The sequence below is a fragment of the Ahaetulla prasina genome, chromosome 2, assembly GCF_028640845.1.
Source record: "Ahaetulla prasina isolate Xishuangbanna chromosome 2, ASM2864084v1, whole genome shotgun sequence".
Lineage (NCBI taxonomy): Eukaryota > Metazoa > Chordata > Lepidosauria > Squamata > Colubridae > Ahaetulla > Ahaetulla prasina.
In genome coordinates, this window is record NC_080540.1 from 31523438 (window position 1) to 31537666 (window position 14229).

The following is a 14229-nucleotide window of genomic DNA, read 5'->3' on the forward strand; positions in this document are numbered from 1 at the left end:
ACACATTTATTCATCTGTGCAGGACTGGACTAGGTTTTAAATTTATAGGGGTTTAATTGGTTTTAATATTTATATTTATATTTTTAATAATTTGGCATTAGAATAAGTTTTTTAATGGTTATCTTAATTTGTACATAAATGTTTTTATTTGCCTGTGAACCGCCCTGAGTCCTTCGGGAGATAGGGCGGTATACAAATATGAATAAATAAATAAATAAATAAATAAAATCATAATCTCAGTATTGTTCTCCAATACTAAAGTTCAAAAACTTCCACCCTCTTCCTATCCTGCTCCACTTGTCCAACTTTCTCTTCTCTAAAACGTCACAGCGAATATCATGGCTACCAGCATTCCGATTTTAAGACTGTTACTCAAGCCTGTATCAATAAAATTAGAATTCCAGAACGCTTCTAGGTTTTGTTTCTTGATTTAGCTTCCCTTGAAGAGCTGATATCCACCTTGGCCCCCTAATATCATTTTTCTTTGCAAAATAAGACAAAAGTGACATTAAATGTGGGTCTCACCCTTGGGGTTTCTTTCAACCACCCAACCGTCTTCGAATAGTTTATTGATGAACTTGTATAAAAATTCCAGAGTGGGTCAAACATCATCTTTGAGGTTTTGTATATTTTGTATCATGATAAAAAAAAGGTCTGGCAATTAATAAGGGCGCAGAGAAAAGCAATGCAGCAGATTAAGGGACTGGATGCTAAAACATGGTTTCGGGAACTGGTTATGTCCATTCGAAGGAAGAGACGGGTGAGGAGTGACAGGATGGCAATCTTCCACTATTTGAGAAGCTGTCACAAAGTTAAGGGGGACAATCTATTTTCCAAAGCACTTGAAGGCTGAACAGCATCAATGGCTGGAAACTAATCAAGGAGATGGAGCCTTGATTTCTAAGTAGAAATCCCCTAACATTTAGAACTATCAGTGGATGTTTGCCTCCAACAGTTATGTAGGCTCCTTCAGGGGAGGCTTTTAAGAAGAAACTAGACAGTCACTTGTCTGGAACGGTATAGGATCTCTTGCTTGGGCAGGGAGTTGAGCTAGATCAGGGGTCTCCAACCTTGGCAACTAAGACATGTGGACTTCAACTCCCAGCAAAGCTGCCTGAGGAATTCCAGGAGTTGAAGTCCACAAGTCTTAAAGGGACCAAGGTTGGAGACCCCTGTTCTAAGGTTCCACAATGGGGTGGGGGAGAGGAATGCAGCCTATTTTTCTACAATTGGCAAAAAACCGTCTTATTAAATCCTCTGATCCACGTGTGTTACGTGGCTCCATCCACTTGCAGTTTCAGTCCCGCACTTTCCCACAACTCCCCAGGGAAGAGGAGCCCCTGAGTGGAGCCGGGAAGGAACAAAGGAGGCAGGGAATGGAAGTCGCCCTTTGCACCTAGTGGGAGAAGGAGGGAGGTTTCCTTCCTCCCGCCTCCACAGGGCGGCCTCTCCTGCAGGGCGAGGAACGGAGGGCTTGGCTGACTTCCAGGGCTGGTGGGCGATCCTCGTTTAATGCCGGTCTGGGTCCCTGCGGAAGCCACGTCCCCGATCCATCATCTCAGCCTCTTCGGCCTCGGCAGACGCTCCCTATCTCACCCGCCTCCCTACTACGGAGCCCATCGTCCCCAGCCGTCCCAGCCTTGCCAGGGGACGGATGAGGGATCCTAGCGCACAGTCCCGCCTCCAAGTCCCCCAAACTTTGGGGGAAGCAGGGAGGGAGGATCCCCGGTCGCCTCTTCCGAATTCGGGGGGGGGGGGAGCCTCCGAGGGGCCGTTCTAGGAAGTTCCTCTCGTTGTCCCCCCACGTGTCTGGGAGCTGAATTTCGGGGAGTTTTGTTGCCCTTTTTCCCCACTTGCGGCGCTTTGGGCGGCTGTGCCAATTCTTTGTTTGCCGGCAAGGCTGCTCCTGGGTCCCGCTCCGGGCAGGTGGGGCTCCCGCTCTCCCTCCCTCGGGCTGCCCGGAGGGCTTCTCCCCGCCAGGAGGAAGGTAGCCCCGAGAGGGTCCCGGGTGGATGCGGGGCTGGACAAAGGGGGGGAAGCCCCGCCCCACGGAGGGCAAAGGGGGCTTTTCTTTGAAGGGGTTCAGGGGGGATTCTGGGGTGAATGAAAGAAATAGCCGCCTCCTCACTTCAATTGGGTGGGTGGGTGGAGGGTTTTCTTTAAGGGGGGGGGGAAGGTTTAAATTGCTTGAATTGAGTTCATTTTGTCCCAACGGAGAAACGATCCACTTTCTTCCTGCTTCATCTAAATATTTGGATTGCTTTTGTTTGGCAAAGCTGGGTAGAATCTCTAAAACCCAGTTTTTTCCACTTGTGTTGCTCTGAAGGGTCTGTGATGTGTCAGCCCCTCGTTGGTGGCTTTTATAAATCAGAATAGAGATGATAGGGACCTTGGAGGTCTTCTAGTCCAACCCTCTGCTCAAGGACCTTCTACCATTTCAGACAGGTTGCAGTCTATCTTTTCTGAAAAATCCAGTGTTGGAGCACCCGCAACTTCTGCAGAGCAGTTGCTACACTCCTTAACTGTCCTCTCTGTTAGGAAGTTTCTCCTTAATTCCAGGTTGTCTCTCCTTGATTTGTTTCCATCCATTGCTTCTTGTCCTGCCTTCTGGTGCTTTGGAGAATAGGCTAACCTCCTCTTTGTGGCAGCCCCTCAAATACTGAAATACTGCTATCATGTCACCACCAATCCTTCTTTTCTCTAGAGGAGGGGTGTCAAACTGTATTTCATTGAGGGCTGCATCAGGGTTGTGTGGATGGAGGGTGGGGGCATGTGCTTGGTCACAGGACTTGGGACACGTGGGAGGGCCAAGTGCTAAGGCAGGACTTCCCTGAGACCCTCCCACCCTCTCATTATACAGGTAATCCTCAAGTTATGAATGTAATAGAAACTGCCAATTATATACATAATCCAATGATTTGTTTGATTGAATCACGTTAAATGAACGTGATCACTCCCTGCTTTCCCCAATGCATTTGTTAATCAACTGCGTAGATAATTAAATACACATGAGGTATCTTAGGCTGGGGAAGAGCATGGTGGGGGGCGATTGCTGGAGCAGGCCATCCAAGGCTTCTCCCAATCCACTCAGCCACGTCATAACCAGTCAGCAGGAAACTGCTTTTCACTGGCCAGACTGGTCCCAAACTAAGCTTGCAAGCCCTCCCAACAGAGAAGCCTTTTATTCAGATGGGGAAAACTGGTTTCCTTACATCTCACGTTCTTACAGCTTCACTGGCTTCTGAATAAAAGACTTTGGCTTCTCTGTCTCATGGGTCAGCCTCTTCTGGAGCTCTTTGAAAAGTAAGTACAGTAAAACCATGGGAAATGGGGAGGGGAGGAGTAAGTGGAATCCGGGACGCTAGGAAAGCAGACACAGTCTGTGGAGAGAACCGAACAGAGCCTTGGAGGGCCGGATTTGGCCCATGGAGGCCCCATTTCAGCCTGTAACAGGCCAGGAGTGGCCCACGTAGGCCTGAACATAGCCTCAAAGGGCTGGATCCGGCCCTCTGAGGTTCCATTTCAGCCAGCAATAGATCAGGGGAGGACTCTGGAGCTCCCCGTACCCCTATGAGGTTATGAGGTTCCCAGGAGAAGAAAGGGGTAGTACTCCATGGGTTTGATTATTTCTATTACATCTTTGATTTTTGCTTCAGGGAGATAACATATCTTCCTAGATTGACTACCTCCTCTGCAGACTGTAGTTTCTGTTCCCCTAAGAATTGAATTGCCATTTTTCCCCAGGGAACTCTGGGATATTTTCTTCCTGTTGCAGAAATGCTGGGTTTTGCCTCTTTTTTTAGAAACTATTGAAGACTGCTCTTTTGTGGGCGGCTGCATATTCCAGGGGGAGGCTATGAAAGTGATTGTTCGGTTCCAGAGGTGCTTCATTGGAGTGGAGTAGAATAGATAAGAAAGGACTTTGCTCTCGGTTGTTGTTTTCTTCTAAAAGTGATAGGCTTCCATCGGTCTTTCTCTTTAGGTTCATATACAGCACAGGTGTCAAACTCACCACATCACTTTGCCGTAACGTTACATTTATTTATTATTATTATTATTTATTAGATTTATAAACCGCCCCTCTCCCGAAGGACTCAGGGCATTGTACAGCCAGAGTAAAAAGAAACAATATACAGTTAAAATAAAATTAAAAAACTTATTATACAGTGTGGCCGAAATTAAAATAATTAAGAATCTAAAAACCCCAATTAAAACCAAAGAAAAATTTAGAATTTAAAACTAAACAATTTAAGAAAGCCTGCGAACAAACAGATGTATTTTTAGTTCGGCGAAAATCCGAAGGTCAGGTATTTGGCGTAAACCAGGGGAGTTCATTCCAAAGAGTGGGGCCCCACAGAGAAGGATCTTCCTCTGGGGGCCGCCAGCAGTGTGTCTGGCAGGCGGCACCTGAGAAGGCCCTCTCTGTGCGGCGTGCGGGTCGGTGGGAGGCATGAGGTAACAGAAGGCGGTCCCGTAAGTACCCAGGTCCCAAGCCATGGGCGCTTTAAAGGTGGTTACCAAAACCTTGAAATGCACCCGGAAGGCAACAGGAAGCCAGTGCAGTCTGCGAGAGAGGTGTCACATGGGAGCTACGTGTGACTCCCTCTATCACCAGCAGCTGCATTCTGGACCAACCAAAGCCTCAGTACATCTCAAGGGAGCCCCATGTGAGAGCATTGCAATAATCCAGGTGGGAGGTAACAAGGCGTGAGTGACTGTGCATAGGGCATCCCGATCAAGGAAGGCGCAACTGGCGAACCAAGCGAACCTGGTGAAAGGCTCTCCTGGAGCGGCCGCCAAATGATCTTCAAGCGACAGCTGTGCATCAGGAGAACACCCAAGTTGCGCACTCCTCCTTTGGGGCCAATAACTGCGCCCAACAGTCAGCTGCGGCTGCAGCTGACTTTATGTCAGTGCCGGCATCCACAGCCACTCCGTCTTGGAGGATTGAGCTTGAGCCTGTTCCTCCCCATCAGACCCGTCGGCTTCCAAACACGGGACAACACTTGACAACCGTTGGGGTGGCCGGGGTGGAAAAGTACAGCTGAGTATCATCAGCGTACAGTTGATATCTCACCCCAAAGCCAATGATGATCTCACCCAACGGCTTCATATAGATGTTGAACAAGAGGGTGAGAGAATCGACCCTCTGACACCCACAAGTGAGGTGTCTCGGTCGACCTCTGCCCCTGTCAACACCGTCTGCATCGGTCGGAGAGATAGGAGGAGAACCACCGATGACGGTGCCTCCCACTCCCAACCCTCCAACGGCGCAGCAGGATACCATGGTCGATGGTATCGAAGCCGCTGAGAGGTCTAATAGGACCAGGGCAGAGGAATAACCCCTGTCTCTGGCCTCCAGAGATCATCCACCAACGCGACCAAAGCTGTCTCCGTGCTGTATCCGGGTGGAAACCGGACTGGAGCAGGTCTAGATAGGCGGCTTCATCCAGGTACTGGGGTAGCTGCCGTGCCACAGCACTCTCTACAACCTTCGCAGTGAAGCGAAGGTTGGAGACCGGACGGTAATTACCTAAAATAGCTGGGTCCAGGGAAGGCTTCTTGAGGAGGGGTCTCACCACTGCCTCCTTCAGGGCAGCAGGGAAAACTCCCTCCAACAAAGAAGCGTTAGTAATCCCCTGGAGCCAGCCTGTCATCACTTCCGGGAGGCCAGCACCAACCAGGAAGGGCACGGGTCCAGTAAACATGTCGTAGTATGCAGCCTCCCCAGCAACCTGTCCACGTCCTCGAGAGTCACAGGATCAAACTCATCCCAAATAACCTCCACAAGACGCGACTCCGCCCTCCCACCTGGATCATCCCAATTTCAGTCAAAAGTCCGTCGGGCTGAGCGATTTTGTCGTATAGATAACCACTAAACTCCTCGGCACGGCCCTGCAGCGGGTCATCCCGCACCTCCTGATGCAGGAGGGGCGGGCCACCAGGCTGGGCGGCCAGGCGGTTATCTGCCGATGCAATGAGGGTGGAAGCATAGGAGCGCCTCGCCTCCCTCATTGCCACTAGGTAGGTCCTAGAATAGGATCTAACTAGTGTTCGGTCAGCTTCTGAACAGCTGGACCTCCAGACACTCTCTAGGCGTCTTCTCCGGCGTTTCATCTCCCTCAGCCCCTCGGAGAACCAAGGGGCCGGGCGAGACCTACGCCGGGTCAGAGGCCGCAAGGGCACGACACGGTCCAAAGCTCCAGCCGCGGCCCGTTCCCAGGCCGCAACTAGCTCTCCAGCCGTGCCGTGGGCCAGGTCCTCAGGAAACGGCCCAAGCTCCATCAGGAACCTCTCCGGGTCCATCAGGCGCCTGGGACGGAACCAGCGCATTGGTTCCGTCTCCCTCCAGTGGTGGATAGTGGTCCGAAAATCTAAGCGAAGGAGAAAATGATCTGACCATGACACCAGTTCTGTTTCTAAGTTATCTAATACCAGATCATTTCGCCACTGACCAGAGATATAAATCAGGTCCAGTGTGCCACCCCCTATGTGCGTGGGGCCATCAATTACCTGGATCAGGTCCAAGGCCGTCATGGAAGCCTGGAACTCCTGAGCCGTTGTCGATGACAGGCCCGTCGATGGCAGGTTAAAGTCCCCCATGACTATCAGTCTGGGGGTCTCCACCGCCACCCCGGCGAGCATCTCCAACAACTCGGGTAGGGCTGTGGTCACGCAGCAAGGAGCCAGGTACGTGATCAACAAGCCCATCTGATCGCGATGGCCCCACTTCACAAAGAGGGATTCACAACCGGCAATCTGAGGTACAGTGGCCTCCCTCGGCTCTAGACTTTCTCTAATGACAACCGCTACCCCCCCACCCCTACCTTGGGCTCTCGGCTGATGAAATGCTCGGAAACCTGGTGGGCATAACTCCACAAGGGGAACCCCCCCCTCCGGACCCAGCCAGGTCTCCGTAATGCCCATGAGGTCCGCGGCTTCCCCCTGAATAAGATCACCAATCAGGGGGGCCTTATTGACCACGGACCGGGCATTACATAACATCAACCGGAGACCAAGGCTCAGACCATGGCTTGAGGCAGGTGAAGACTGAGGGCCGGAGCACGTGATCGTTTTGAGACAGCGAGCACGTGCTCCCAACACTTGATATGGCCCCCGCCCGCCATATCTGCCTCTCCACTTACCGTACAGATGGAGCGTTTTCCACTCCTGGGCAGACCCATCCCCTCTGCCTTCGGACCGGATGGTACAATGCCACGAACAAGCACAGGGGCTAAATCCCTCCCCGACGGGTTATTCCCCCCACCCGTCGTATCCCTCCCTCCCCTTAAAAGACCCCTTTTAAAAAACCTATTTAAAAATCTCCAGAAACTCTTCTTGGCCGCATGCCACCTCTCTGGGTCCCAAGACCCTTCGTTGAGGTAAGCTCTTGATAACCTAGAGGGCCATTCCTGCGAGGCGGGGGAACCTCGCAGTCGTAATAGATCGGTGGGTGAGTATCTCATGAAAGAATAATAGTTTATGACAGCGAAAGTATACAACCCAAGGCGGCATAGATGTTAACCGGCTTCTAGGCCAACCGAGTTGACTGTTCCGCTCAAGTCCAAATGAACCCAAAGCCGTTTGGTGACGTTTTGATCTTTACGGAGCTGGGAGGCCGTAACGTGTGTCACGCATCTGGCTTGCGAACCGTCAGTTCGACACCCCAGATATATAAGGTCAATTTTTAAAAAAATATAAGCTGCTTGTTCTCTATTGTGTTTAGCGTGGGTGTATTGAATTTCTTCTTTAGGTTCATTTTTTTGAATAAGTTCTTTGTTTACAAGTTACTGGTAGAGTAAGCTACTAGGAGAGAAATTTATTTATTTATTTATTTATTTATCATATTTATATACCGCCCTATCTCCCGAAGGACTCAGGGCGGTTTACAGGCACTTAAAAAAACACAGAGATACATAAATACACTATAAAAACAATTAGAAAACTTATTCTATAAGCCCGTATTTTAAAATATAAAAAATAAAACCCAGTTAAAACCCATAAATTTAAAATCTAGCTCAGTCCTGCACAATTAAATAGGTATGTTTTGAGGCCGCGGCGGAAGGTCCGAAGGTCCGAAGCTGGCAGAAGGCCGGGGTAGTTCGTTCAGAGGTGGGAGCCCCACAGAGAAGGCCCTTCCTGGGCCGCCAGGCGACATTGCCTCGCTGACGGCACCCTGAGGAGACCCTCTCTATGAGGCGCAGGATGGTGAGAGGCATTCGGTAGCAGTAGGCGGTCCCGTAAATAACCCGGCCCAATGCCATGGAGCGCTTTAAAGGTGGTCACCAAAACCTTGAAGCGCACCGAAGGCCACAGGTAGCCAGTGCAGTCTGCGCAGGATGGGTGTCATGCGGGAGCCACGAGGGCTCCATCTATCACCAGCGCAGCGCATTCTGGACTAACTGCAGCCTCGGATGCCCTTCAAGGGAGCCCCATGTAGAGAGCATTGCAGTAATCCAGGCGAGACGTCACGAGTGCGTGGGTGACCGTGCATAGGCATCCCGGTCCAGAAAGGCGCAACTGGCGTACCAGGCGAACCTGGTAGAACGCTCTCCTGGAGACGGCCGTCAAATGATCTTCTAAAGACAACCCGTTCATCCAGGAGGACGCCTAAGTTGCGAACCCTCTCCATCGGGGCCACTGACTCGCCACGATGGTCAGCCGCTGATTTAGCTGACTGTACCGGGATGCCGCATCCACAGCCACTCTGTCTTGGCGGGATTGAGCTTGAGCCTGTTTCTCCCCATCCAGACCCGTGACGGCCTCCAGACACCGGGACAGCACTTCGATAGTGCTTGGGGTGGTCCGTGTAGAAAAGTACAGCTGGGTGTCATCCGCATACAGCTGGTACTTCACACCGAAACCACTGATGATCTCACCCAGCGGCTTCATGTAGATGTTAAACAGTAGGCGAGAGGATCGACCCCGCGGCACCCCACAAGTGAGGCGCCTCGGGCCGACCTCTGCCCCTATCACACCGACTGCGATCGTCGGAGAGATAGGAGGAGAACCACCGATAAACGGTGCCTCCCACTCCCAATCCCTCCAACCGGCGCAGCAGGATACCATGGTCGATGGTATCGAAAGCCGCTGAGAGGTCTAATAGGACCAGGGCAGAGGAACAACCCCTATCCCTGGCCCTCCAGAGATCATCCACCAACGCGACCAAAGCCGTCTCCGTGCTGTAACCGGGCCGGAAACCGGACTGGAACGGGTCTAGATAGACAGTTTCATCCAGGTGTAAGGGAAACTGATATATAATATATATATATATAACTGATATATAATAATGAATAATAATGAAGAAAAGGAAGAACAATCTCAGCTGTAAAGGAGAGAAGGGAGAAGAAGGGAGCGGAGGGGGGAGAGGATTCAGGATGGTCAGTGGTCTTGACCAGGACAGCCTCAGAGACCTCAACGGAACTGAAAAGGATTGAATATGACAGTGGAGAAAAAAAATACGTTAATTCTATAATTTTGCCACCACATATAGGCCATGAGGTAAAATTCAATTTTGCCCCAAGCACAGTCCTCCAAAGCAGGGATCAGTCTTCAGTCCAGAAATTACATATCCCTCAGCTAAACCATTATTATTTTAACCATGGTTTTCTGTGATTAAACCCCTTGGTGAAGTGATTCCAGCAATTGGGTGGATTCTACATTCGAAGCCAAAAGAAAATAGTTGAAGACAGATTCCAAAATCTGATCTGGGCAGGTATGAGGATCTGGTGGAAATTTTGGCCAAATATACCATCCCTTTTTCCAACATGAGCCATTGCTGACCCTGATGAATGTATTTGTGTCCTCCCTAACCTATAAAGCAACAATAGGAAGCCATTCTTGGAGGAGCCAATATTTGGTGGCCCAAGGAACAGTGTCCAGGACTACCTACATAGGTTGTAACCTGTACACAAATAGATCTACCTGACACATACAAATCCTATGGGGGGTGTCTCACATCATGTTGTCTCACGCACTCCCCCCCCAACCAAGGAAAGGGAAAAGGCAGGGATCATCCCCAGTTCAGGCAAGCCAATAGGGGGCAACAGGGACTCTTCCCTTTCATGATATGAAGACAATGGAAGAAGAGGTCAGCTCCACAAAAAGGATCCCAGGATGGCTTTGATTCCACGGGGAAGGAATGGAAGCTTTGGGGGCTGTGAGATATAAGACCAAATATTTTAATCCTCACAATTCATAAACAAGTCTGGTTCACAAAATCAAAGGTTTATTGGAGATAAAATGAAGAAAAATAAAAAGCAATTGCAAGCGCGGCCTCTTAGACCCTTCCCAAATGGATTGAGTTCAAAGAGCGCAAAAAGCAGTTTTCAAGCTACACATTTTATACTCCTACACAATGCATGCCATGCCTATGAAGCCCTCCCAACTCCCCTTTAGTCACGTAAGTCAATCTCCAAGTTGTTTTATATTTTAAAGGGTCATCTTGACATTTCCTGCCTAACAACAACTATCTTATCATCTTTACTTTTAATTTTCACCTTGAGCGGATGTTCCTTGCATACAGATAGTGGTCTTGCCTAAGAATAGAATTTTTTATTGGGCAAGTGTGATTGGACACACAAGGAATTTGTCTTGGTGCATATGCTCTCAGTGTACATAAAAGAAAAGATAGGTTCATCAAGGTACAACATTTACAACACAACTGATGGTCAATATATCAATATAAATCATAAGGATTGCCAGCAACAAAGTTACAGTCATACAGTCATAAGTAGAAAGAGATTGGTGATGGGAACTATGAGAAGATTAATAGTAGTGCAGATTCAGTAAATAGTTTGACAGTGTTGATGGAATTATTTGTTTAGCAGAGTGATGGCCTTCGGGAAAAAACTGTTCTTGTGTCTAGTTGTTCTGGTGTGCAGTGCTCTATAGCGTCGTTTTGAGGGTAGGAGTTGAAACAGTTTATGTCCAGGATGCAAGGGGTCTGTAAATATTTTGACGGCCCTCTTCTTGATTCGTGCAGTATACAGGTCCTCAATGGAAGGCAGGTTGGTAGCAATTATTTTTGCTCCAGTTCTAATTATCCTCTGAAGTCTGTGTTTTTCTTATTGGGTTGCAGAACCGAACCAGACAGTTATAGAGGTGCAAATGACAGACTCAATAATTCCTCTGTAGAACTGAATCAGCAGCTCCTTGGGCAGTTTGTGCTTACTGAGTTGGCGCAGAAAGAACATTCTTTGTTGTCCTTTTTTAATGATGTTTTTGATGTTAGCTGTCCATTTGAGATCTTGCAATATGACAGAACCTAGAAATTTGAAGGTTTCTACTGTTGATACTGTGTTGTCTAGTATTGTGAGACGTGGAAGTATGGAAGGGTTTCTCCTAAGGAGCTTTTAGCAAGTCAAAACACATTGTCTCTACTAATTACAATTTGTGATCAGTTTCCAAAAGTAAGAACATCATAGCTTTTTAATACATTAAACGCTTTTATAAAAGAGTAACTTATTATTCATTTCCTTCAGGGCCCCTCCAGGGTTCATATAGGGAGTCTTCCAGCTATTGTTTGGGCTATTTGGAGAGCCGAAGAAAATAAATCTTCCTCTCTCCTTCACTTCTTTTATTTTCATCCTGCAGGTGCCACCAGGAAAACCTTTGGAGGAAGCTCTGCTTGCAGGATCCCATCTGGCTCAGTCACTGGGACCAAAGGTTTCGTCTTCTCAGCTTTTGGACTCGTGCTGAAGCTCATCCTCCTGCCCATCCCTCAACCTTTTGGCCAACGTTCTGCTTGTTTGAGTTTCCTTGGATTGAAAGCTGTGGAGGTGAGCAGCCCCTGGAGACTATGCAGAGGGAGGAACACGTTGGCCAAAGGTCCCTTCAGAGGAATCTGGGGAGACTCTACAAATGCTCCAAGTGCGGGAAATCCTTTGCTCGCCGGTCCCTCTTTTTGATCCATCAGAAGCTGCATACGGGGAATGGATCCCACCTGTGTTTTCATTGTGGAAACTCCTTTCCTGGAATGTGGAGCTTTGCCAAACATCTCCGGAGCCACCCTGGACTGAGGCCTTATAAATGCGGAGAGTGCGGGGAGCGTTTTGCTAAAGGCTCGGACCTTGGAACCCATCAGGGAATCCACCAGGGAAAGAGATCTCGGGAATCCTGGAAGCGCTGGGGAAGATTTCCTGGGAGACGGCGTCTTTCTAGGCCTCAGAACAGCCCGGCTGAAGAGAAGCCCTGCAAGTGTGTGCAATGTGGGCTGTGCTTTTCTCAAAACTCACAGCTGCTTAAACATCAACAAATCCACACCAGAGAGAAACTTTATCAATGTCTTGAGCGTGGGAAATCTTTCCGTTATAAACAACTGCTTAAAAAACATGAGAAAATTCACACAGGGCAGAGTCCTTATAAATGCTTTGAGTGTGGAAAATGTTTCACTCAGAGCTCATCTCTTTGCCAACATAATAAAACACACACAAAGGAAAGCAAAACGTGCCTAGAATGTGGGAAATCTTTTTCTAGCAAATCATGCCTGCTGAATCATCAGAGAATTCACACTGGAGAAACCCCCTATGAATGCCCAGAATGTGGGAGATGTTTTCGTGACAAGTCAACACTAATTCGACATCAAAGAATTCACACTGGGGAAAGACCCTATCAATGCCCAGAATGTGAGAAAAGATTTGTGGCGTCTGCTACACTTCGGAGCCACCAAAGGACACACACGGGAGAAAAACTATACAAATGTAATGATTGTGATAAATGTTTTTCTCGGAAGAAAACTCTTTTTCAACATCAGAGTATCCATACAGGGGTGAAGCCCTTTATGTGCATCGAGTGTGGAACATTTTTCCGTATAAAACAAAGCCTCCAAAGTCATGAGAATGTTCACAGAGGGGAAAAAAAGTTCAAATGTTTAGAATGTGGGAAAGCATTTGCTCATTCATCATCCCTTAGAATTCACTGCCAAAGTCATACGGGTGAGAGACGCCACAAATGCTCAGTGTGTGAGAAATCTTTTACCCGGAAAGATGCACTTTTGATACATCAGAGTAAGCACAGTGGAGAGAAGCAATATAAATGTCCGGAGTGTGAGAAAACTTTTCTTTGCAAGTATTATCTTAGAAGACATGAGAGGATTCACAAAGGAGAGAATATGCAGAAAAATGAAATGTGCCCAAAATGTGGGAAATGTTTTGGCACAAAGTCACACGTAATTCAACATCAGAAACTTCACACTGGAGAAAGACCCTATCAATGCCCAGAATGTGGGAAATGTTTTGTCAGAAAGTCACACCTAATTCAACATCAGATACTTCACACCGGAGAAAGACCCCATCACTGCCCAGAATGTGGGAGATGTTTTGGCACAAAGTCACAACTAATTCGACATCAGAGACTTCACACTGGAGACAGACCTTATCAATGCCCAGAATGTGAGAAAACATTTGTGGAGTCTGGTGAACTTCGGAGACATCAGAAGGGACACACAGGAGAGAGGCCCTGTAAATGTGCGGAGTGTGGGAAAGGTTTTCCCACAGAAACACGACTACGGGCTCATCAGAGAATCCACACGGGGGAGAAGCCATACCTGTGTGTGGAGTGTGGGAAATGTTTTTCCCAAAAACAACACCTTGTAAGGCATCAAAAAGTCCATACGCGAGTGAACCCATAGAGATGCATAGAGTGTGGTAATGTTTTGCTCAAAAGCGAGACATCAGGAAAATCATATGGAAAAAGCCCTTATAGGCCCAGATGGTAGAACAGTTTTTCATAGTTGTTCAACCCTTAGAAATCATATAAGAGTTCATAAACGGGGGGGGGGGGATTAGAAACTCTGAGATTGTGGGAGAGCATTTTCTTGTCAATCATCCCTTAAAAATCACACTCCAGTCCAGAGATGCAGTCAAATTGAAAAGGATCTATTAAGATGGGGAAAAAATACAATTGTCATCGATTATAGAAGTTCTATAATTAAAAGGAACTATATTACTAGACTGATGTTTCTGTTTTAAACAATACCTATGTGGACAATGGGTGCACCACATAACCAATGACAGGAATATATATCTAAGTTTATATGGCAGGAGAAAAACCAAGAGTTTAATTTAAAACTGTTCAAGATTTTTACTTTGTTTTTATTTGTTCCTTTTTTGTTGCTTTTTATTTGGAGATAAAACCTCCAATATAATTAGCTGAACATGAGCAATAGGTGAGAAATGTGTTCTTTTTTAATTTGCTTTGTTGATCTATTTTATGCTTTTTTATTTGGAA

The 14229-nt window shown here is 47.8% G+C and overlaps 1 protein-coding gene across 2 annotated transcripts; it reads left to right on the forward strand.

Moving 5' to 3' along the window:
• Positions 1 to 1817: 1817 nt before the first annotated feature.
• On the forward strand, positions 1818 to 14158 carry LOC131191915 (zinc finger protein 260-like). Of its 2 annotated transcripts, none has more exons than XM_058170543.1 (2): positions 1818 to 3303; positions 11596 to 14158. In XM_058170543.1, the coding sequence occupies exons 1-2, from the start codon at positions 3272 to 3274 to the stop codon at positions 13628 to 13630; spliced, it is 2067 nt and encodes a 688-aa protein (XP_058026526.1). In that variant the 5' UTR covers positions 1818 to 3271; the 3' UTR covers positions 13631 to 14158. The 2 variants fall into 2 exon arrangements, with proteins under 2 accessions (XP_058026526.1, XP_058026527.1); XM_058170544.1 differs by having other exon boundaries at positions 1818 to 1987.
• Positions 14159 to 14229: the final 71 nt, after the last annotated feature.

Coding starts and splice junctions, on each gene's coding strand:
- LOC131191915 (XM_058170543.1), top strand. CDS start 3,272: ATGGGTCAGCCTCTTCTGGAGCTCTTTGAAAA. Junction 3,304..11,595: donor CTTCTGGAGCTCTTTGAAAA/GTAAGTACAGTA, acceptor TTCATCCTGCAG/GTGCCACCAGGAAAACCTTT.